Below are 22,963 nucleotides of genomic sequence, written 5' to 3'. Positions count from 1 at the left end.
AAAGGGACAGCCTAGACATAGAATAGAGGGGAACCTGTCCAGCACTGAATATACTGTCTGCAAATTCTCATTATACTGACAAGGTCTCAAGAAAGCTGATTTGGGCAGTCTTGAGATGGTTCATTCGCATAAATATTGCAAGACTTAGTGTAGGCTAAGTACAAAGACTCAGTGACTAAAGTATGAACAGTGTTTGGACTCACAGAGGGGTTTCCAGTGGGAGAAGGTGTGTATCAGAGTTCAGCTCAGAGCCCACTGCTGTTCATATTGGTGAAGGACCACATTAAACAGGATGGAGGGGACAGGTAAACAAAGTTGCTGTATGCAGGTGATGTGACATTACAGTTGGACTCTGAGCAAGAACATCAGCAAAGGACAGAGGAATGGAATGCAAAACTAAAGGCTCATGGGATAAAACTGAGTAAAATAAGACAACTGTAATGGCAGCAAATGCGGGAATCAAAAAAAGCTGAAAATTGAGATAAAAAGGGAAAACATTTGAATACATTAATTGCTTCAAGTATTTGGGAGGGATGGTTGAGGAGAAGAGAAGTCTAAATGAGGAGGTCGAGGCTAGAATCAGGGGGACTCCAACCAATTGGCATAGTGTGTCTGGGGCAGTCAAGGGGTAGTATACAACAGAAGAATGCCAAAGAAGTTCAAAAGTAAAGTGTACAAAGCAGTGGCATGACCAGTACTACTGTATGGTACAGAAACCTGGACAGTAAAGGCAAAGCAGTTGAGGCAGTTAGAGGTCATAGAGGTGAAGTGCCTGAGATGGGTGGTAGGATCCACACTGAGTCAGACGAAAAAATGAGGACATCAGAGCAGAAGCCAAAGTAGCTCTAATTGCAGACAAGGTCAAAGAGAACAGATTATGGTAGTTGGGGCGCACAAGCAGAAAAGCATAAGACAATCTGGTGAAGATATGGGACAGACAGGAAGAAGGCAAGAGGAAACAAGGGTGTCCAGCAAAGAGGTGGATAGATTGTGTGTGAGAAGACCTGCAATAGTCAGGCATGAGTGTTGAAGAAAGTGGAAGAGTAGCATTGAATCGGGAGAGATGGAGACAATTGACATGACATCCTGACCCCATGTAGAAAAAAAAAAATGGGAAAAATTGGGGGGGGTTGATGATAATGATGACTATGATCATTGGAAAGTGCATAGCTTTTTGCAGCATAGACCACTATGTTGAGAGGGTCCACTGTAACATTCTCATATGAAATCTGGCATGAGGAACAAGATGTTATGGCAGATGCCATAGAGCACAAGAGACATGGTATGGATCTCAATGAGAGTTTTGGGTGAGACAGAACTAAGGAGGTTTGCTGACTCAGAGTAATTATACTGGATTCTGAAAGTTTGGTATCCTATAAATTCTATCGTATGGACAGGAAACAGTCTGGACTTTTCCAGGCTGACAGTGATCCCTAGGTGAAGTGTCTGCCACATATTAGTAGATCCCTTGTGGTAGTGGTTATGAACCAGTCATTTAGATACAGGGTCACCTGCAACCATTACAGTCTGAGATGTGCTGCAACCACTGCCATACATTTGGTGAATACCCAACTTTGGTGAGACCGAAGGGCAATGCCCTGAACTGAAAGTGAGTTGGCTCCCAAGTGAAATTAAAGGAATCTTCTGGACTGCCTGGGTATCTCTTTATACGATAGTAGGCATCCTGCAGCTCCACTGAGCCATCCAGTCATCCTTCCTCAAACAAAAAGGTAAAATGGATTATGACCATCCAGAATTTTATCTGTTTCACAAACTGGTTTAGGTGTATGATATCCAGGATGAGTCTAAGGTCTCCTGTTTTTCTTCAGAACCAAAAAGAATATTGAGTTGACTCCGGACCGCTTCTGGTCTGATGGGACCTCCTGGCTGACACGTTTGCGACTTCTTGAGTTGCTACTGCCTTCCTGTGAGTGGGTGGAACACTGGGAAGCTTTCTTTGCAACTTCGGTGGTTTACAAATAAAGGGAATAATATAGTCTTTGGATACTACTCACTGCACCCAAGAATCGTGAGTGATGGTAAATCAGGTATGAGGGTACAGAGACGACCATATACATTAGACAGTGTGCACATTAAAGATCAAGTGCAATCAAACACATACCCACTGATCATGTTTATATGTTGTCCATTCACTGAAGTGTAGCTCTGATCACTGGACATTCAAAATATAGTCTTAAATGATCATGTATTTGCAAAACAATGTCGTTTTAATTTTCCACAATATACCACTCAGCAGAGGAGTGCGAACTTCTGTGTCACTCGCCATGTCTTGATGCAACTGAGTGGAATGCCTTCTTTCTTATTTATTTATCAGAACAGACCGACTGGGAGGTAAAAGAAAATCCCTTTTCAGTGGAGGTCAGGAAAAAAAACTTCACACATCAATATGAAAAAGACAAAGTACCCAAAAGAGAAAAAAAAAGTTACAATAAATTTCCTAGTAGGGGAACATGATACAAGGCAAGCTTATTAACAAATCGGCAGCAAAAGCAGCAGAAAATACTACAAATTTTCAATTATGTTTACAAAGCAGATTCATGGCAGAAAGTTGTATAGCTGTACCACACTACAATACAGACAGTAGCTGCAATGCAGTATAGAGTACATAATGGACTACCAAAATGTGAACAGCCTAGCTTGGAAAAAGTGCTCAACTTAATATACACCACCACAATTTCTTCAAAATTCAAAATGACCTCCATGGCTTATTTGCATTAGATACAAGTGAGTTTTTATTGTACTGAAAACTTTTAAGGAGCAAGACCATTCATGCCCCAGTCAGCACACATGCAGTGTGCTCCTGCTCTGCAAGCAGTAAATGTTTGCGCACGTGATCAGTCAGGACAAAGCCAAAAGCAAATGGGGGATACTCGTCAAATGTTCCTGATTTCACAGCATGTCCATCATTTAACCTCACAGGTTTGGTCTGTCCCTTGTAAAATGCTTGATGTTTCTGGGTTACTATACTCCCCTGGTCTCTGCTCGACTCACTGAAGTAATCATACCATGCAAGCAACTCTTTCTTTCTGTGAGGAACACAATAACCTGGAACCGTAAGTAATGAAATGTTTTTTTTTCAAAATTCACTGAGACTCAGTATTGGACAGCTGCTGAACAGACAGGCTGGCCAATTATAGTATGTGTAGTGTAGAAAGGACACATCTGAAATTATGAAACAGTCTTCACATTCAGGCATTTGCACATGATTCTTACATTTTAGGATACTTAGCTCTCAGAAGCTTGGTTAGTTTACATTGCCTCATCTTTCTATTCAGCTCTACATCACACATTCCTTGTAAATTGTACAATGATATCTGATGCATTTTTTCTCATTTTTTGCATTTTGTATTTTTCTGGAGCTTTTCTCCTTGGACGTCCACTTTCCCAGTCAGACATTACTGGTAAACAAATGCAAATAAACAGATACATACATACGTGTGTGTGTGTGTGTGTGTGTGTGTGTGTGTGTGTGTATATATATATATATATATATATATATATATATATATATATATATATATATACGTGTGTGTACATAACTACATTAACAAAACTCAGACAAATGCATAATTACTCAGACCAGAGTGTTGCCTCTAATTTTTCTATTTGCATTACTGTAAACTTGCTTTTTAATATTATTTTGAGGCCAACAATTATTTTTTCTCCTTCTATTACACTGCATTTGCTTAAAAGGATAAGGAGACAACAATATGTCTGTCTGGTCTGCCTTTTAATAGCCTCAGCAGTATACCATCTCTCTGTCCTTACCTTACCCATTTTCCATCTGTACGCTGCCCTCTTGAATGCCTCTGTGAATTTCTCTGCTACCATTCAATCTGCCAGTTCATTACATAGGTCCACAACCCTTTCTGTCAAACAGCACTTCCACAATCTGCTGCCCGTGCCACCCCTTGGTCCTTCTTATTCAGACCTGTTCAGCATGACACCTTTACATTTTCCTGACATGATCTTGTGCATCAGCATCACGCCCCCCATCTCTTCTGGTTTCAAATGAGAAGGGCTGTAGCTCCTTTAGCTGCTGGACATATTCCTTCCCCTCACTGCCTAAGAATTTCTGGTAGGTTTCCTCTGAATTCATTTCAGCAGTCAGATATCCTTTTCCCCCCTCCAAAACATCATGGTATGGTCTGACCATGTTCATGTAGACTGAAGTATTACTTCATTGCTTCTGGAATCTATCACCCTGAGGAAATACCACACTATTCCTTTTGTGGCTGCCACTTCCCTTTTATGATACTCCTCGCGATTGAATTTGGATGTGATCAATATTTACAGGTCATTTTCCTGCTCTGTTGTCATTATTAATTTATTTATTTATTGACATTTGATTACTGGGAAAGTCCAACTGGGTAGAATCCCATTTTCAGCAGAGGCCCAGGGAGAAAAGCTCCTAATTATTACAAAACATTTTAAGAACAACAATTTTACAGTCTTCAAAAATAAAACAAAAACAGTTTAAATAATTATAACAAATTAGACATAATATAAAAAATATTGGTTAGGAATTGATACAAGGTATATGATAATCATTTAATATTTAGAGACATTTTAGACAGTTTGCAGGGAAATTCATGGTAAGTTAGTCTAATACAAACAGGAATTGCAATATGAAGTGAGGGAAAACAGGCTTGTAGTATATTTAGACAGAAAGTCTGTGAAGAGATTTAGACAGCAGTAAGGAAGTAAGTGAAGAAGGAAGAGTAAGGAGGTATAATGAATGAAAAGATACTTGTTCACATTTAGGGATATAGTTTATCCTGGTTTTGAGCAAGAGCAGAGCCAGATTTTAGCTAGTAGGTCTTTCAGAGTGGTTTTGAAAGCTGGGAGGGAAGGTATTGACCTGATGGATACAGATAAGGAGTTCCAGGCCTTAGCAACATTTTACGAGTACAGACAATGCCCAGCAGATTTACTAAGTTTGTAGACAGAGAGGAGATTTTGGTCACTGGATCACAATGGCCAAATGGGAACACAGTTGTGTAGAATGTTTTTTAGTGCTAGACAGGCAGATGGATGCTGGATAATTTTATAGCTGGTAAGAAACTGTGTATGTTAGTTGATGTGGCGGTTCTGACCAATTAAGGCTTTTCAGTGCTATACAGCGGTGGGTTCTGAAAGGAGTATGTGCTGCAAATTTAGCAACTTTGTTACAGCATTGTTCATGTTTTAATTTTTGTGATGCCTGGAGGTTAGTAAGGATGGGGGCACCATAAAGAAGTGTGGGAGGAGATAAGTAATGGCAAGTGTAGCCTTAGCTGTGTCAGTGAGAAAGTTTTTGGCTGTGTAAAGCATCCCTAGTTTTTGTTGAATTTTTTCTTATGCAATTTTGTATATGCACATTGAATGTAAGATTATCATCCACTATTAACCCTAATAATTTGCTATGAGAAGTTACTTCAATGGTTATATTACCAAGAGAGAGGACTTTAAATGTTTTTTCATGTGAGAAGGATTTGGAGAAAAAGTAGTACTTTGGTCTTTTTTTGGGTTGAGCATGAGTTGTGACTTACAAAGCCATGTTTCAGTGGCTGTTAAAGCTTCCTGAGTAAATTTTTGGAAGCGTACCATGTTGTCAGATGAGCAAATTAACAAGTCAAACAATTTATTAAAGGTTAAGCGCTTTTGTCCCACTAACCACACTAACCTGGGACGACTTCAGAGCAACAAACAAGTGGATACTAAATCATTGTAAAGACAGGATAACTAATTAACAGAATTACAGCAAATTAAGTAACAATAACACTTTTAAAACAACAGTACATGTTCATAAAATCATGTGAATGTACTGAAACTAAATCCATAGTTAACACAAAAGTAATAACAACAAAAAAGTAATAATAATAAAAAGTTGCCTACCCTAAAAATAATTAAAATTTAAAAAATACAGATTAAAAAATCTTTTTATAGGGTAATAATGTTCTTTTTCAAACTAGGAACAATACACAGATTTTCATTAATACCTGGGGGGTTTGTGGCATTTAACTTTAATTGCCACTGTAACTCACTGATTTCTACATCCAATTTCCACCACCTTCCTCCTATGTTAAAAGGCTCTAAAATGCCAAATCTAAGTTTAGAAAAAACTTGACATTCTAACCTATGTTTGTAAAGGGAATTATTAAAATTATCTTTGGAAATGGCATATATTCATACATTTTCAGTTGTCTCTTAGTTTTTCCTACATAAAAACATACACAGGTGTCACAAACTACAATGTATATAATACCTCTGGTTTTACAGTTGCCCTTCTTTAACGTTAAACTAAATGGTACACCTTGTTAAAATATAGACTGTCCATCTAAAATGTAAGAACACTGCTTACATGTACGACATCTTGTTTTGCCTCTCAGTGGTAGTTGGCGATTAACCACATGTTCAAATAACCATTCTACATTTTTTCCTGCTTTGTATACAAAATGAGAAACTGGACTTATAAACGTACATAATGTTGAGATTCTCCTAAAAAATAACCCCGTTTTTAGGAATAATATCTCAGATGTCACAAGCACCTGAACCAAAAGGTATTCCCATATTTCTATTGTAAGCTCGAGTATCACATAGACTTCCTCTGTGGGGAATCAAGGAGTTACTGTCCCCTAAAAGTGGTTTGTATTTAGTTTCCCATCCTGTTGTCCTGTTGTCACTTCATCAATAATTTTAGTTAAACAGGATTGCCAAAAGCCTTATTAAAGTCTAAGCAAACAAAGACTACAGTATTTTCCCATCAAGTTCTTCTGTAACCCTGCCAAAAAATGGATCAGCTTTGCATGATGGCTTCTTCATGTTGGTCGCTGTCTCTACAAATGTTAACAACCTTCTCAAAACTTTCTCCATGAATTCCCTGTCACTAAGTGACATGCCTGCAGTTTCCCAGATTTTTCTGCCCTCTCCCAAGGCTACCACATCTGCGGTTCTCTGGTAATTCTACAGTAGCTACTGATCCATTTAAGGCTTCCATGTGAGGTGTTGACAACACACTGGACAGATTTCTGAAGACTCTGTGAAGCAGTCCATGTGATTCTTGTGCCTGCTTCTTACTAACAGCAGACTGTCCCTCTAAACCTGCTCCTCTCTATTCTGGAGTCTCTCCCCATTCTGCCCTGCCTCCTTCCCAGCACGGCACCCACCCCCTGCTTTACTTTGTGAAGAGTGAAGCAAAGTATGCCGTTTTATCATACTTGCTTTTTCCAAGTCTTTTGTAATCTCCTCTCGTATTTGCTCAACATGGCCAGCTATGATTTTTCTCTTTATTTTTCTGTGTAATCAAAATACCCTTGCTTCCCTTCTTGATCCTCTCTGCCTCTCCCCTATTAACTTAAGCTTTTACTAGCATCACCATTTGTTTTGATAGTCACCTTGTACTGTTCACCCTCCACCTCTCCATCCTCTACGTTTACCTTCTTGCAAGCCCCATCTTTTGTCCTAACATTTTATTACAGCCACATTGCAACTTAAAGAAACCAAAAGAAAAGGCCAGTCAACAGTCTGACTGCTGCTTTTATTGACTTCTTTTAAATATTTTGCAGTACCCCTTAGTTTCCATTTGTCTGGGGTTCTGTCTGCACTGGCCTAATTCTCTTCCTGAATCTGATTTTTTTCATGTCACAGACAGAAATCCAGCTGCTGAGTCATTGGGTCAGTTTAGTGGATACAGCTACAACTCTTCTCATTCACATGGACATAAGACAACAGAAACACAATTAAGGTAATATCCAGAAATTGTGTTTATCATCAGTTGAACAGCTAACAGAACTACAGCACATTGACAGGGGAATGCCATTATGCTACCATTAAAAATCACTGGTATTGATAAAGCCTTTATCAGCTTTCATACTGGCAACCAAGATGGTCAGCCATCCTGCTTTGCACCTCAAACCCACTCAACCGTGCAATTGTCCAGTTCTCTTGTCCAAAACATAATCTCTGCTCTGCTTCTGTCTAAAACATGGCGTTCCATCATGGCATTAGGCGAGGCATAGTTGGTCTCATTTTGTATGCAAAATCAATAAAATGTCTTACACCAAACATTTTCCATTACCTGGTCTCATAAACTTAAGCAATTGTTTCCACAGACTGACATACTTCATGGGCTGATCAGCTTCATTCTTCTTCAGACTGTTAACTTCCACTGCTGGTATCTGAATCATGATGTTGCATCTAAAAGGAACATTATGATTATTTAATGTTTGCAATAGCTTAATTTAACTATGTATAACCAAACATTAAGACTACTGGACATATTAACTCACCTGTCCAATGTTTTCTTGATGTCCTAGCAAGGGAAATAGAGATTTACCACAATTAGATACCACAACAAATACTGCCAGTTAGTGCAACAGGCTCTTTGGCTTTTACAATACAAAACTGCTGTCAAAAACACTTAACGTGGTTTCAGAAATAGAAATCAGGCAATAGTTATGCTTTTATACTGGAGTACAAATTAGACATTTTAAACTTCATTTAAGATGCATTTCACAATTCAATAAGACCCATATATCCACAGAATGTTCCTCTTGTCTTTAAATTTAAGATTGAAGCAATTAACTAGCCACCAAGAACAAATAATCTATACTTAATATCACTTTCAGTGCCTGCTAAATATTGAAGAAAGGAATACTTTCTGCCCACACTTGCAGAACTGTGAACTTCAGTTAAGTACACAGCAGAAAAATAGATTTTAACAAGAGATGAGGAAAACGTGGCACATCTAGCCTGACTTTTTCCCCATTTACTGAATCAGCTACAAATGTCAGTGTTCCAGCAGTCCGCATCTTCTTCTTAACCCTCAGATGAATCAGGAGATGCTTCTTGTCTGTGCTACATACTGAATTCTCTCTGCTTATAATCTCACTATGTGATTAAGAAAAATATGCTATGTGTCAGTCATACATGCAGCAAAAAGAAAAAAAAAAGTTTCTCACTGTTTTTGAGCTATTCCCTTATTCCTTTTGTTTTTAAGATTCATTGATTAATTAACTGGTTCAGAGGAATACAGACACACACACACACACACACTGCTACCAATAGAAAAACAATATGTACTCTGCCCTTAGCAAACCTGTGCTAGCAATTCAGTTTCCCCAGTCTCCTTCTCCATCCCTCTTCTATTGGTTCAATGTTATTTTAAAGGATTTTTTGAGTCACACTACAAAAAAACTTTTTAGCAGTCCAAGCATTGACCACTCTCTCTGTGATAAAACACTTCCATAGGACTATGTTGAAGTATATGCCCTTACTTGTAGCCAATGTCCTCTTTAACCTCACAGTTCTTGCTCTTGTTTACATTTCCCACTCATGATCCTGTGGCCCCCACATCATGTTTTCTCATCCCTCTTAAGACTATAATCAAGTCCTCTGACCTACATGCAAAGGCAAGTCCCTTCATAGCTTTTAATGCCCTTGTGTCTACCCTCTCTAGAATGACAACTTCACTTTCTCTATATGGTCCTCACAGCGACAACTTTTAGTTATGTACTTACCATAACTTTAGATGTTTGGGATCCATCTCGCCTACATTCTGTACTGATGGGCTCGGAGACGATCCCTCGGCTCCGACTCGGCACGCTATGCTATAGAGCGAAGCCTCTTATTGGCTGAGCTATTTTTTATCCCAGGATGCACCACCACTAATCGCCCAGATCTTGTTTGTCCGCATTCATGCACACATACATAACTTGTTTATATAACATTGCCAGATGTTTCAAGATGAAACAACAGAATTCGGACCTTCTGATATCCTCTGATCTCCAAGGAAGGGGGAAGGAGGGTGGGTTATTAGAATGTAGTAGATGGATCCCAAACATCTAAAGTTATGGTAAGTACATAACTAAAAGATGTTATGTGATCCTATCTCGCCTACATTCTGTACTGATGGGACAGCGTCTCTAGCACCTAAATCCTGGGTGGCTCACTGGAAAACACTCCTGAGCACTGTGGAACCAAATGAAGCTCGTCCCCTAGATGCCACATCCAATTTGTAGTGAGAAATGAAAGTGTGCGGGTAAGACCACATAGCCGCAGCACAAATGTCACTAATGGCAAGCTTAGAATGGAATGCTATTGAAGTAGCCATAGCTCTTGTAGAATGAGCTTTGACAGAGGTCTTAAGCTCTTTATTAGAAGAGGAATAAGCTTGAGTAATACAGTCCCTGATCCATTTGGCAATAGTGACCTTTGTGACGGCTTTGCCCAATTTATTATCCGAAAAGGATACAAACAATTGATCTGTTTTCCTTGTTTGTTTGGTCCTATCTAAATAAAAACGCAATTGCCTGTGGACATCCAATGTGTGGAAGATGTATTCCGCTTTGTTTGAGTACTTTGGAAAGAAAACTGGAAGTTCTAATGACTGTTGCAGGCAAAAACTGGAACAAACCTTAGGGACAAAGGATGGATTTGGCCTGAGAGATACTCTATCTTTGTGAAAAACCAAGTACGGAGGTTTTACAGACAAAGCTTGAAGCTCTGAAACCCTTCTGGCAGAAGTAATCGCAACCAGAAAGGCAGTTTTCCACGATAGAAATTTTAAATCACATGTTGCTGCCGGTTCGAAGGGGAAGGAAGTTAAGGCACGTAACACCACATCGAGATCCCATGGAGGAGCAGGATGAGAAATTGGAGGTCGTAAAAGCGCAGCACCTTTCATGAAAGTCTTACACAATCTGTTGCTCATTAAAGGTGGGTTTATAGACTCGTGAAAATTGGAAATAGCTGCCAATTGAACCTTGATGGTAGAGACTGAAGAGCCTTGATTGAAAAGGGAAGTTAGAAATTTCAGGACTTCTGATACGGGAATAGTGATGGGATCCAGACCCCGAAGTTGAGCCCAAATAGCAAATCTCTTCCATTTGCTAGAATACAATTTCTTAGTGGCAGACTTATGGGCCGAAGATAAGATGTGTACAACTTCCGGGTCTAAGGTATGATTCCTGACTATAGTCGGAAGAGGAGGAGCCAAGCTGTCAATTTCAAGGTGTGTAGGGACTGGTGGAGTAGTCCCGACTGATGAACTAATAGGTCTGGGATCTGATCCAGGAACCATGGACCTTCCAGTGCATATTTCCAAAGATAGGGGAACCATACCTGACGAGGCCAGTAAGGAGCAACTAAGATCATTTTGCTCCCCAAGTGAGACGCCTTTTGGATCACTCTGGGAAGGAGGGGAACTGGGGGAAAAGCATATAGCAAGCCGGTGGGCCATGGATGGGCTAGTGCGTCCATAGGGTTCTCCCCCGGAGCCGGAGTGAGGGAGAAGAACTTTTTGCACTTCGCATTCACCGGGGTTGCGAAGTGGTCGCAACAAGGAATTCCCCATTTGCTGAAAATCTGATTTGCAACCGTAATGTTCAGAGACCACTCGTGCGGAGAGAGGGGATAGTTCTGCTCAGTCTGTCGGCTATCAAATTGGACTTGCCAGGAATATGAGTCGCCACTAGAAATCGTTTGGTCGACACTGCCCACTCCCAAACTCTCATGGCCTCTCTGCAAAGGGGGTATGATCTGGTTCCTCCCTGCTTGTTCAGGTACCAGACTACTGACATGTTGTCGGAGTGAACGGCAATTACACCCTGAGGGAGGTAATCGTGAAGGGCTTTTAGGGACAGAAACACCGCCCTCATTTCTAAGATGTTGATATGAAGTAGAGTCTCTTCCGAATGCCATTTGCCTTGGACTGACCTGCCCAGGGAATGCCCCCCACCCCATCTGGGAGGCGTCCGTAGTCAAAGTGGCCACAGGAGGAGGTGAAACAAAGGGTCGTCCCTGATCCAGATTGGAGGGCACCAGCCACCAGCGAAGGTCCCGTTTGCAGGTTTCCGTGATCCATATGAGGTGACTGAGAGGGAGATCCTGAAAGGACCACTGTGTTGAAAGAAGCCACTGGAGAATTCTCATGTGCAACCTTGCTAGGGGAACTAGAAGAACCGTGGCGACATAGATCCCAATAGCTGCAGGACCATTCTGGCTGGGGCCTTGGATCTGGGAAGTAAGGCTCGAACTTGAGCCTGTATGGTTTGTATCCTTTCTGTAGGTAGATAGACCCGCATTTGGTTTGAGTCTATCTCTACTCCGATGAATCTTATGCGTTGAGATGGCAGCAACACAGACTTTGGCCAATTGAAGGTGATTCCAAGGGAAGTGCCCAGTGATATTGTGGCTTGTAGGCTCCGCAATAGTAGATGCTTGGAGGTGGCAGTCAGGAGCCAGTCGTCTAGATACGGAAACACCTGGAATCCTAGACTTCTCAGGTGAGCAGTCACGACCGCCAAACATTTGGTGAACACCCTGGGGGCTGTGGTGAGACCAAAGGGCAGCGCGCAGAACTGAAAATGACTGTCTCCTAGGCAGAAGCGCAGATGTCTCCTGGACGCTTGATGTACCATGAAGTGGTAATAAGCGTCCTTGAGATCTATGGAGCACATCCAAACACCTTTCTCCAGCAGTGGGAGAATGGATTGTAGGGTGACCATTCGGAACTTGGACTTTTTGACTGAACGATTTAGAATGCTGAGATCCAAAATGGGCCTCAAGTCCCCGGTCTTTTTTGGCACCAAAAAGAATCTTGAGTAAGTCCCTAATCCGATCTGGTCTGCGGGGACTGGTTGGATGACTCCTTTTTGAAGCAGCTCTGAAACTTCTAAGGCTGCAATTTCCCGTTGACTGGGTGGCGGGTCTGGGATTTTTTTGGACTGAGGTGGGGAGTGAGAAAAGGGGATGGCGTAACCTCCGGCGATAATTCGAAGCACCCATCGGTCCTGAGTGATACCTTCCCAGTCTTTTAGGTGCCTCGAAAAACGACCCCCGACTGGCTCCGGAGCTGCACAGTCGGGCAATCCCCCAGGGACTGTGAAAGGCTGAAGAGCCACGAAAGGACTCGCGGTCTCCAGTGTTGCTGGGACCTATGCCGCCTCTGGGACGGCGTCTTCCAGAAGAATTTCCCTCTCCTCTGCCTCTAGAAGGGGGATCGTCCTGCTGTGAGGGATAAGACTTCTGAGATCTACGGAACCACATTTTCCCTCCTCTTTTAGCCTTGGGGTAAGGCCGAAAGGGAGTGGAAAATCGTGCCCCTACGGCAGTCAAAGTCTTACCTTCTTGCTCGCAGCGGGTCAATGTGTCCTTTACTTGGGTCCAAACAAAGAGGACCCATCAAAGGGGGCGTCGGCAAAGGAAGACTTAAAGGCCTCCGCAAAATGACACAGGCGGAGCCAGGCTTGCCTCCGTAGAGCAATGCCTGTACCCGCCGCTCTACTCGCCCCTTCGGCCGCATAAGAAATGAGCCTCATGGACGAGTTTGATATGGATGACAGTGTAGCCAGCTGAGAGCCAACCGTCTGGGCCAGCTTCTCAGGCAGGTTACCCAAGAGGGTATCTGAAAGCTCCTTAATCAGATCCCTCTGAAATCTGGTGAAGTGTGTTAGATAGTTCAGGGACCTTAAAGTAAAGGCTGCTGAACTTAGGGTGCGCTTACCGTACCGATCCATGCTCCTAGACTCCTTATTAGGAGGATGGATGGATGTCGAAGCCTCTGCTACATCTTGCTGGGTAGCAGATGCCACCACCAAGGCATCTACAGCCACACCTTTCGTCAAAAACTCCTTTTCTGGGGGTGCTGTCAGGAACTTATTCGGATGAGCAGGCACCGGTTCCACAGAGTCTGGGTGTTCCCACGCCCTTCGACAGATCAAATCTAGGAGCTCGTCGAAGGGCGGAGACACCCAGGAGGCGGAGGGTTGAGCCCCGAAGGCCTTAAGGAACACCGACTCATCAGCAGAAGGGGGTTTGGATTGCCAGCCACCTCGTTGTTTAAGGGCTTCCAGGATGTCTGCAAAGGAGACATCATCTGAGGATGACTTAGGGGACCCCTCTGCATCATCAAGATCAGTGTCTGACGTGAGAGACTCATCGGGGGAGTCAACATGCTTCCTCTTGCACGATCTTTTCCTGGGGGTTCCTCCGAAGAGGCTTCAGAGGGACCTCCAGGAGGGGGGGAAACCCCCAGTGGGGGTGACCTCAGGCCCCGGGGCTCCGCTGTCTCAGGACAGGGGAACTGCCAAAGACCCAGTCTCCGTATGCAGGGAAGGTGCTGGAGAGACCGTGGAGGTAGCCAAAGAAGATTTGGCTAACGCACTCCTCATGGCCCTGAAGGCGGGACCACCAGAATCCTGGGAAGGTCCCACCTCTGTGGCCACAACGGTAGACGGTACCCCTGCAGCCGACGCACCGAGAGGAAGGCTCGGGACCGAAAACATCAGTCCCGAAGCGTCCCCCCCGGGGCCGAAAGAGGAGGTCCGCGTACCGAACTCCGACTCGAGAGCCGGGGTTGGAGTAAGGGTTGGGCCCGACCCGAAAACCTCCATCGGCTCCACCAGCACCGGCTCCAACGGTGCCGAGGCTGTTGGGAGGAGGAACCATAACAACAGGGTGGACCATCGGCTCCGAAGCCGAATGGGCTGGAGCCGAAACTAACTTTTGGAACACAGGAGACTGGAAAAGTCTTAGGAGCACCCTGTCGATGTCTGAATCAGACATCTTGGAGGATCTAGATGACACCGATCGGGTCCGAACCGACTTCTCCATCGGCTCCAAAGGACTAGGGGACCGGCTCCGAATGGACTCGACTACTATTGGTTCCGAGGGAGACCTCAAAACAATTTCCCTCGGTGCCGAAGAGGGCTTCGGCGCCGAAGGGGAAGAGTCTGAGCCGGCAACCCTCATCAGCTCCAAAATCAGTGGAGCCGATGAAGGTGACCTGCCTCTCGATGCCCCAGTCCTCGGCTCCGAAACCAGAGGAGTCAAGACTGGAGGCATCGAGGCAGACCGTTCCGCCCTTGGCTCCGAAGTCCGTGGAGCCGATGGAGAAGCCTGCCTAGGTTTCTTGGCAGTCGTTCCCGACAGACTGGTCGGAGCCGACGCTTTTTTCTTCTTGGTAGGAGAGGAAGAGGAAGATAAGGCCTCCTCGAAGGAGGGTTTAATCAGCCCTTTTAATATTAATTTATTCTTCCTCTCTTGGAGGACTCTAGAAGAAAAGGCGTGACACACGCTACAGGACTCCTGTAGGTGCCTGGCGCCTAAACAATATACGCACGAGGAGTGGTCGTCAGTTATAGACATTTTGTAACCACACCTCGTGCACTTTTTAAACCCAGAGGGTCTATGTTCTTTCGACATACTGACTAACAGGCACTAAAAACAAGTTAAATTAGCTGTTCAGTAATGAGATTTTACCACAAAAATGAAAACTTTAACCAACTTTTTTTTTTTTTTTTTTACAACGAGACAATACACAATATCAGGACAAAAATACTGAAAAGGAGGGCCAAGACCCTCTAATTTAAACAGGTACTTGACCTCCTGAAAAAAACAAAGACACTAGATAAAGAATAGGGGAAGGCCCCTCTAACTTAAATGGGAAACCTTTCCCTTAAACCAAAACACAATTTTCCACAACAAATGTCAGCAAAACACACTCGTACAACAACAATAGCTGTTAAAACAGCTTTTGGGTTAAGAATAGCAAAATTCCTGACAGGAAACTTTGAAGAAAACAGTACTTAGCTCAGCCAAGTTTGAGACCACGTCCTAGCTTGTAAGCGGCAAACGAGATCTGGGGGATTAGTGGTGGTGCATCCTGGGATAAAATATAGCTCAGCCAATAAGAGGCTTCGCTCTATAGCATAGCGTGCCGAGTCTGAGCCGAGGGATCGGCTCCGAGCCCATCAGTACAGAATGTAGGCGAGATAGGATCACATAACATCTTTACTTTCTCTATATGGTCCTCAGAGCCGTATGAAACATTCTAGATAAGTCCTGGCCACTGCATAAGACTTACAGAATCACTTCCCCATTGCAGATGTCTATACCTCTCTGGAGGCATTTCTGCATCATGTTGACTTCAGCCACAGCTTTTTTACTCTGCACCTTACAAACCAGTGCTGCTATCACCACTTTCATATCTTTCACCTGATACTCCTGAGTGAGGTCCATCCTCTACTACACCACAGGAGATCCAAATTTGATTAGCGGCTTTGGTGGTTGTAACAGCTGGCCAGAAAGGATGGGAGTGAGCAGCTGCTGCTGGCTTGCCTATACTGGGGAAAGGGAGGCAGTTCTGACATGCCACACAGATGACACCTAGCAGAAGCACCAGGTGTTTTGCTAGTGGAGTTCCAAGGCAGCTGAACCCACTTTACCACAGTACATTTCCACTACACAGCTAATGGGAAACTGGTATGCAGAAGCACACTTCCACTTGGGAGGCAGTGATTTTTGTTTTGCCTGGAGGAACTGACAAGGGAGGCTTGTTCTCAAAGGAAGGATGAATGCCACCCCCCAAGGGCCAATAAGATAGCTCTCACCCTACTATCAGATTCTCTTTGGAAAAAAAGAGCCAAATGAATTACTGGGCAGGAATGAATGTGGCATAGGTCTCTCGCCTAGCCCATGAATACTCGGCTCTCATTCCACTGGAATAAAAAGGCTAATTGGGTGAAGGTAAATGCATCATCCAGCAAGGCATGGGGGGAGAAAAAAATATTTTGTTGCTGAGTTGCTATCTCCCAACTTTAGCAACTTGCATTTCATTAAAGCTCAGATACAATTTCTCACATCAACACAGAAAACCACTTACTCTAATCTTCCTAATTCCTAGCCATTTCTAAGAGAAAACACAATTCTAAACTTACATATAAAGCAAAACAGTGCTGGTGATGTTGGATGTTTTCAAGACAAAAATGCTCTGAGCTCTCTGATTCTCTCTCTTTAAATTGATAACACAGAGCTGCTTCACATGACATCATTCTTCACACTCCTCTGGTGTTCCCAGGCTAAGACAAACTACATTTACATTCTTTACACCTGGTCAGAAACCAGATCAATAAAGGACATTTATACATGCAAATTCTAGCAACTGACTCTGGTCTCAAGACAATAGCCAGAATTCCTTCATCCAGACATATCGGCTCTAAGTTGACATCAAAGACAGTCATAAAATGCTTGACTTAGCTTTCTTACAGCAGAGTGCACTGTTGTTACATTTTTGCAGTTCCACATCCACTACAGTCTTTTCATATTTAAGAGAACAAGCCTGTGGCTTGCATTAATATTTGCATCTTGAGCATTTCTCCCCGGGCCTCCGCTGAAAACAGGCTCTGTGGAACCTAGTCGGACTTTCCCGGTCAACAAATGATAAATAAATAAATAAATAAAAATAATAAAAAAAAACAAATGACAGAATTATCTACAGAGGTCTATCTGGCTAGGCTGGCAGCCTTCACCTATCTTCACAATGCCTACATGTCCTTTATGCTTTTTCTTGTTTGTTTCTTACCTCCTTGACTTCTTACTTTAGATACATGGATCTCTCTCGTCTTTTCTTTCTTTACTTTCTTTTCAGTTATCCTTCTCATATTGTTATTCTTTTCCTTCTCTCTCCTTCTAGTCTCTCAGTTTCCTATCTCATATGTCCTTGTAGTCCAACCTTCTGCTAACTCCATACTGCCTTCTTGAGTGTGTTAACTTGTTCCTTCCTTCATGTAATTTAGATGCTTGCCTTTCTACTGCTTGACATCAGTAGCTGCTCTTTTACAGCCCTTAACCTCCCTGCTTTATTCAGTACTACACCAAGCATCTTGTGGTTACTAGTGAAGCTGTACTCGTTGGTCACGTCCTCCCTAGTCCTGGACTTTGTGCATTTGTACTGTGTATGGCATGACACAATCTGCATCTGGAAAAGTTGAATCTGTGGTAATTGCTCTTCTTTTCCTCTTGCAGTCCTTTTTTTTTTTCTATCTAGTATGCTTTTCCCCCTCCTTGGTATGCCTGGTGTTTACAGTAAAGTAGTTATTCGCCACTTTTCAATTGTACCTCTGTTTTCCAAGTTATCTAGACAATGTCTTCGCCATCCTTCATGGCCTGTGGTGATAGTTACTCCTGGTCTCTACCTTCACAATTGTATCTCTTACATTCACTGCCATTCTACTCACAGTGTGCCTGCTTTGTCTTTCCTACCCTGTACCTTGGTAATAACTTGTCTCATTCCCTGTTCTTGCTAGCTCAACTCTATTTCTGCTGCATTTACTTCACCATTTCCTACTACTGTCTGCAACTTCCCAACATTTTTTTGGCGAGGTTCCAGGCATATATGTCAATATCTTCCACTGTTACTCCATTTTACTTGTGTACTTCTCTATAGCCACTGTCTGATGTTTCTAACACCGCCTGTCCACTCCCTTCTGTTTACTGTATTTTCTTTGTTGGTCAACTTTTCCAACTCAGTTTACATCAACAATGTACAAATGTGCTTTTTGAGTCCAGAGCACAGCAGTGTTACCCCATCAGGGTCAGGAAGAATCTGTCCTTGGTGCAAAGCTCTTCCCTATATAAAACCTGTTCCTAGTCATCCACTAGCCCAGTCCTGCTCCATGATCCACTCCTTCAACCATTTTTTATGCTAACAGTCTTTCCTAAATGCACTGGTTAATGGTACGACTGTAACTTGCATTGCACACACCAGGTCTATCCACTTACTGCTGCTCCTCTGGACTTGCATGCTACCTCATTAACTGCCTCCCCAGAAGGTCATTAGTGGCTGCGTGTACCATAAGAGTAAACCCCCCTATCATCTGTGCCAGTCATAGCTGCTTCCTATCTAGTCCTCTTCAGTGACAGGCCAAAGTCTTTTTTCACATCTACATTCTATCTAGTCTCTCCACCTCGGGTCCCTCAAGACCAAATCTTCATTTATTAGTTCCCTTCCCCAAACTCTGTACTAGCTTTCTTTACTTATTCATTCCTCTTGTCCACTACTGCCAGCTTGTCTTCCTTTCTTTCCCTAAGCTATTCTATTTCTTGTCCCTCCTATCTGTAATGTCTGCTTCACCTTCTGTATTGTTCCATTTTTCCTACTCACTCTCCATATACAACCTGCTCTTCTTATATTCTGTTTTTTTCTTACTGCCCTATGACCTCTGTCTCATTTAAACCTTTCTTTCTCTTTTTCTGACATTTGTTGTATTCATCTGTTGGTCTACTTTTTCTTGTTCTGTGCCCATTTTCCTTCTACTGCTGTCTTCCTTCACTTTATACATTCCTATGTCCACTCCCTCCTACTTATTTTTTAAATCTCTGCCTGGCTCAACCTTCCTACCATGACATTCCCATCTTCTCCTGCATTATCCCAATGGACTCTCCCTTTTCTCTAATGGTTCTTGTATCCTCTGGTAATCACACGCTAACCTCTTCTGCAAATGGCCTCTTTTCAGCCACATACCTCCGTGTCTTTTACCCCTTATTTGGTCTAGCTGGGCCCCCATCAACAGCTTGTGCCTTGTAGCTTGTAGATGTTCAAGTGTATTCACTGTTGCAGTCATCACATTTGGGTTATCCCTGCCAGGTAGCCCTCGGCCAGCCCGAATACCAGAGGCTTAGTATTTCTGCATTGGTTGCTATCGCTTCAGGACTGGCGTCAGGTCGTCAGTAGTATATAAGACAGCCAATGCCATTACATCAGTTTTCCTTGCCCTAACCTGTCAGCAGCCCCTAAGTAGGAGCTAGGTTCTGGTGGAAGAACCCCACCAGTAGAAAGTAAATACCAATATGTCCCTTGTACGTATAGAGAAGAAAAGGGGGATGGAGGGAGGGAAACCTGGACTGCAACAGTGAATACACTCAAACATCTACATTTATGGTAAGTGTACACAACTGTACTACGTTCTTCGTGTTTCACTGTTGCAGTCATCACATTTGGGTTGATTCCCAAAGCTGAGGAAATGGGTGGAGGCAGACAAAGAAACTAGGGGCTGGCTAGGATGCCCTGCAAGACTGCAGAGGTAAACCCTGCCTTGGATTTGGAGAAGACAGGCAGGTAGTAATGTTTTGTAAAAGTGGGAACAGATGTCCAGTTGGCAGCCTCCAAGATGTCCCTGGTGGGGACTCCTCTGAGGAAAGCTGCAGAGATGAAGGCTGCTCTGGTGGAGTGAGTCCTGACCCCCTTGGGGGGAGGCCTTCCATGTTGTTTGTAGCAGAAATGGATGCAGTGTGCTATCCATTTAGAAATGGTTTGTTTGGAGATGGCTTTGCCTTTTGCTCCTGTAGCAAAGCTAACCAGCAACTGATCAGACTTTCTGAAGGATTTAGTCCTGTCTAGGCAGAATCTGAGCTGTCTGTGCACATCTAGAGAGTGCAGGATCCTTTCCCCCTTGTTCTGGAGATTAGGAAAAAAGGTGGGCAAATGAATGAATTGGTTGAGAGCCACACTGGACACCACCTTGGGCATGAAGGATGAGGGATACCCTGTCAGCATGGAATATGATGATGGGTTCCACAGCCATGAGCGCTTGCAGCTCGGAGACTCTTCTGGCTGACCTGATGGCCAAAAGGAAAGCTGTTTTCCAGGATAGAAATTTTAGCTCTGCAGAAGAAGATGGTTTGAAAGGGGGCAGGGTGAGCTTTTCCAACACAAAGTTAAGGTCCCAAGCTGGGGTTGGTGCTCTTCTGGGTGGCCTCATGTTGCCAACCCCTCTTAGGAACTGTTTGATCAAAGGGTGTGAGAAAAGGGGCTGCTCAGTGGGGAAATCAGCAGAGATAGCAGAGGCATGAATTTTTATACAGGAGAAAGAGAGGCCACTGGTTAATAGGTCAGCTAAGTAATTCAGGATGAGAGGGAGGTAGGGTTGTGCCGTATTGGCTCCTTAGCCTGAATCCAGGTGCAAAACCTTTCCATTTGTCAGCATAAGACTTTCTAGTGCTGGGGCATCTGGCCTCACGTATAACATCTAAAACCTGTTTGCTGAGGTTGGCAGATTGATCGGGGGTTAGGGAATAAGCCAAGCTGCCAAATTGAGTGTCTGCAATTGGAGATGCATGAATTCCCCTTCCCTCTGGGTCAAGAGGTTTGGAATCTGAGGAATATGTCATGGTGGCAGTGGGGACAGGCTGCGCAGCAAGGGGTACCAGTGCTGGTGAGGCCAGTCTGGAGCTATAAGAATTGTTCTTGGTTTTTCTCCTTTATTTTGATCAGTACCCTGGGGAAGAGAGGTAGTGGAGGAAAGGCACAGACCGATAGATTGACCCAGGGGAAGGGCAGGGCATCCACTTTCCAAGCCATGCAGTGATGCTCCCTTGTGCAGAATTTGCTGAGCTGATGGTTGATGTGGGAGGCAAAGAGGTTGACCTTCGGGGTGCCCCATTTCTGAGTTATTAGGGTGAAGGTTCTTCTGTGGAGCTGCCACTCATGTGGGTCCAAAAGATTTCTGCTTAATTGGTCTGCCAGAGAGTTGAGAGAGCCTGGCAGGAATTGTGCTAACAGGTGCAGTTGCATGGCAGAGGCTGTCTGCCAAAGGGTCATGGCCAGCCTGCATAGAGGGTAGGAGTGAGCCCTCCCTGCTTGTTGATATACCACATCACAGTGGTGTTGTCTGTTTTGATCTGGAGAGCCAATGGAGAGAGGAGGGCCTTGAAAGCTATCAAGGTGTGCTGGACAACCATAATCTCATTTAGGTTCATATGCAGAGGGGATTTGCTGCGGGCTCCATTTGCCCTGTATGCACCTGCCATGCAGGTGTGCACCCCAAGCATAGTCTGATGCATCTGTGGTGAGGGTCTGGGTGGCAAGGGGTGGTGAGAAAGGTAGTCCCTTGTTGTGGGAGCATGCTGCTGCTGCCCACCAAAGAAAATCTTTTCTGAGGCAAGGAATTATAGGTATAAGAGTCTCCAGGTCTTGAGTGTGTTGACACCAAAGGCTTTTTAGGTACCATTGAAGTTTCCTCATATGCAGTCTGGCATATGGAATGAGTAGTAAGCAAGATGCCATGAACCCCAGAGTTTGCAGGATCTTCCTTGCAGATAACTGGGGTCTGGTGGCTAGCTGAGAGAAGTAGGCTGTCAGGAAAATTTGTTTTTCTGGTGTAAGGAATGTCATCTGGGATGATGTGTCCAGGCTTGCTCCCAGGAATATAATCTTTTATGTGAGCACCTGTTTGGATTTCTTTTTTTTTTTTGTTGATTTTGTACCCTAGGGAGGTTAGTAGGCACTTTACAAAGACCAGGTACTAGAGCAGCTTTTCCTGGCTGTCTGCCTGAATTAGGCAATCATCTAAGTATGTGTAAATCTGGATATTCCTTTGTCTGCAAAGGGCAATGGCCGGAGCCAGACATTTTGTGAAAACTCAGGTAGCAGTAGATAAGCCAAAGGGAAGCACAGAGAACTGAAAGTGCCGAGATCCTGCCCTGAAATGGAGACATTTCCTGCATAATTCCCTGACAGGAATGTGAAGGTAGGCCTCTTTTAGATCTAGGGTGGCTAGCCAAGCGTCCTTGGACAGCATGGGTAGCAGCTGCTAGAAGGTGAGCATTTTGAATTTTGGGATCACCAGGAAGGTATTTAAAATGGATAGATTGAGGATGGGGTGCCCTTTTCTCGGCACCAGAAAAGGTCTGGAGTAGAAACCTTGGCCTATCTGTTCTACAGGAACATGCTCTACTGCCCTCATAGAAAGCAGGGAAAGGACTTGCGTGTGAGTCTCTGCCCACTGGTTTGGAGGTAGATCTGGGAACCCTTTTGGGGGTGGAAGGGTGTGGAAGGAAAATCTGTATCCCTGGGACAAAAAAATCTGTATCCCTGGGACACTATGTTGAGAACCCAGCAGTCGTTGGTAATGGTGGCCCAGGTGCTTGCGTGAAAGGAGAGTTTTCCTCTTAGGGGTAAGTGAAGGTGGGCAGAGGGAGGGGGTGGGGGAGGTGAGTCATTGTGAGTTCTTACCATAAGGGGGTGACTTAGAACTCCCTGGTTTTGAAGTGGAGGTAGTCCACTGCTTAGATCTCTGCATTCCTTGTGGCTGCTGTCTGGGGGGGGGGGGTCTGGTTCCCCAGGGTCTGGGCTGGACTGACTTAGTAGGAATTGGAAAGGACCAGTGCTTGGTGGGACAAT

At 43.9% G+C, this 22,963-nt stretch overlaps 1 protein-coding gene across 1 annotated transcript in view; it reads right to left on the bottom strand.

Moving 5' to 3' along the window:
* LOC122812088 (E3 ubiquitin-protein ligase TRIM39-like) overlaps positions 1-22,963 on the bottom strand; it is a 226,951-nt gene that overhangs the window by 23,691 nt on the left and 180,297 nt on the right. Inside the window, exons 4-5 of the mRNA XM_044084361.1 lie at positions 8,292-8,314; positions 8,081-8,199 (exon numbers count right to left, since the gene is read on the bottom strand). Of these exons, the coding sequence (XP_043940296.1) occupies positions 8,081-8,199; positions 8,292-8,314 (142 nt within the window). The remainder of the gene's footprint in view (positions 1-8,080; positions 8,200-8,291; positions 8,315-22,963) is intronic.

The sequence above is a fragment of the Protopterus annectens genome, chromosome 9.part0 (genome assembly GCF_019279795.1).
Source record: "Protopterus annectens isolate FY-2018-M chromosome 9.part0, PAN1.0, whole genome shotgun sequence".
NCBI lineage: Eukaryota > Metazoa > Chordata > Ceratodontiformes > Protopteridae > Protopterus > Protopterus annectens.
The sequence above is the reverse complement of the archived record's forward strand: the minus strand, read 5'-3'. Positions and strand labels throughout refer to the sequence as shown.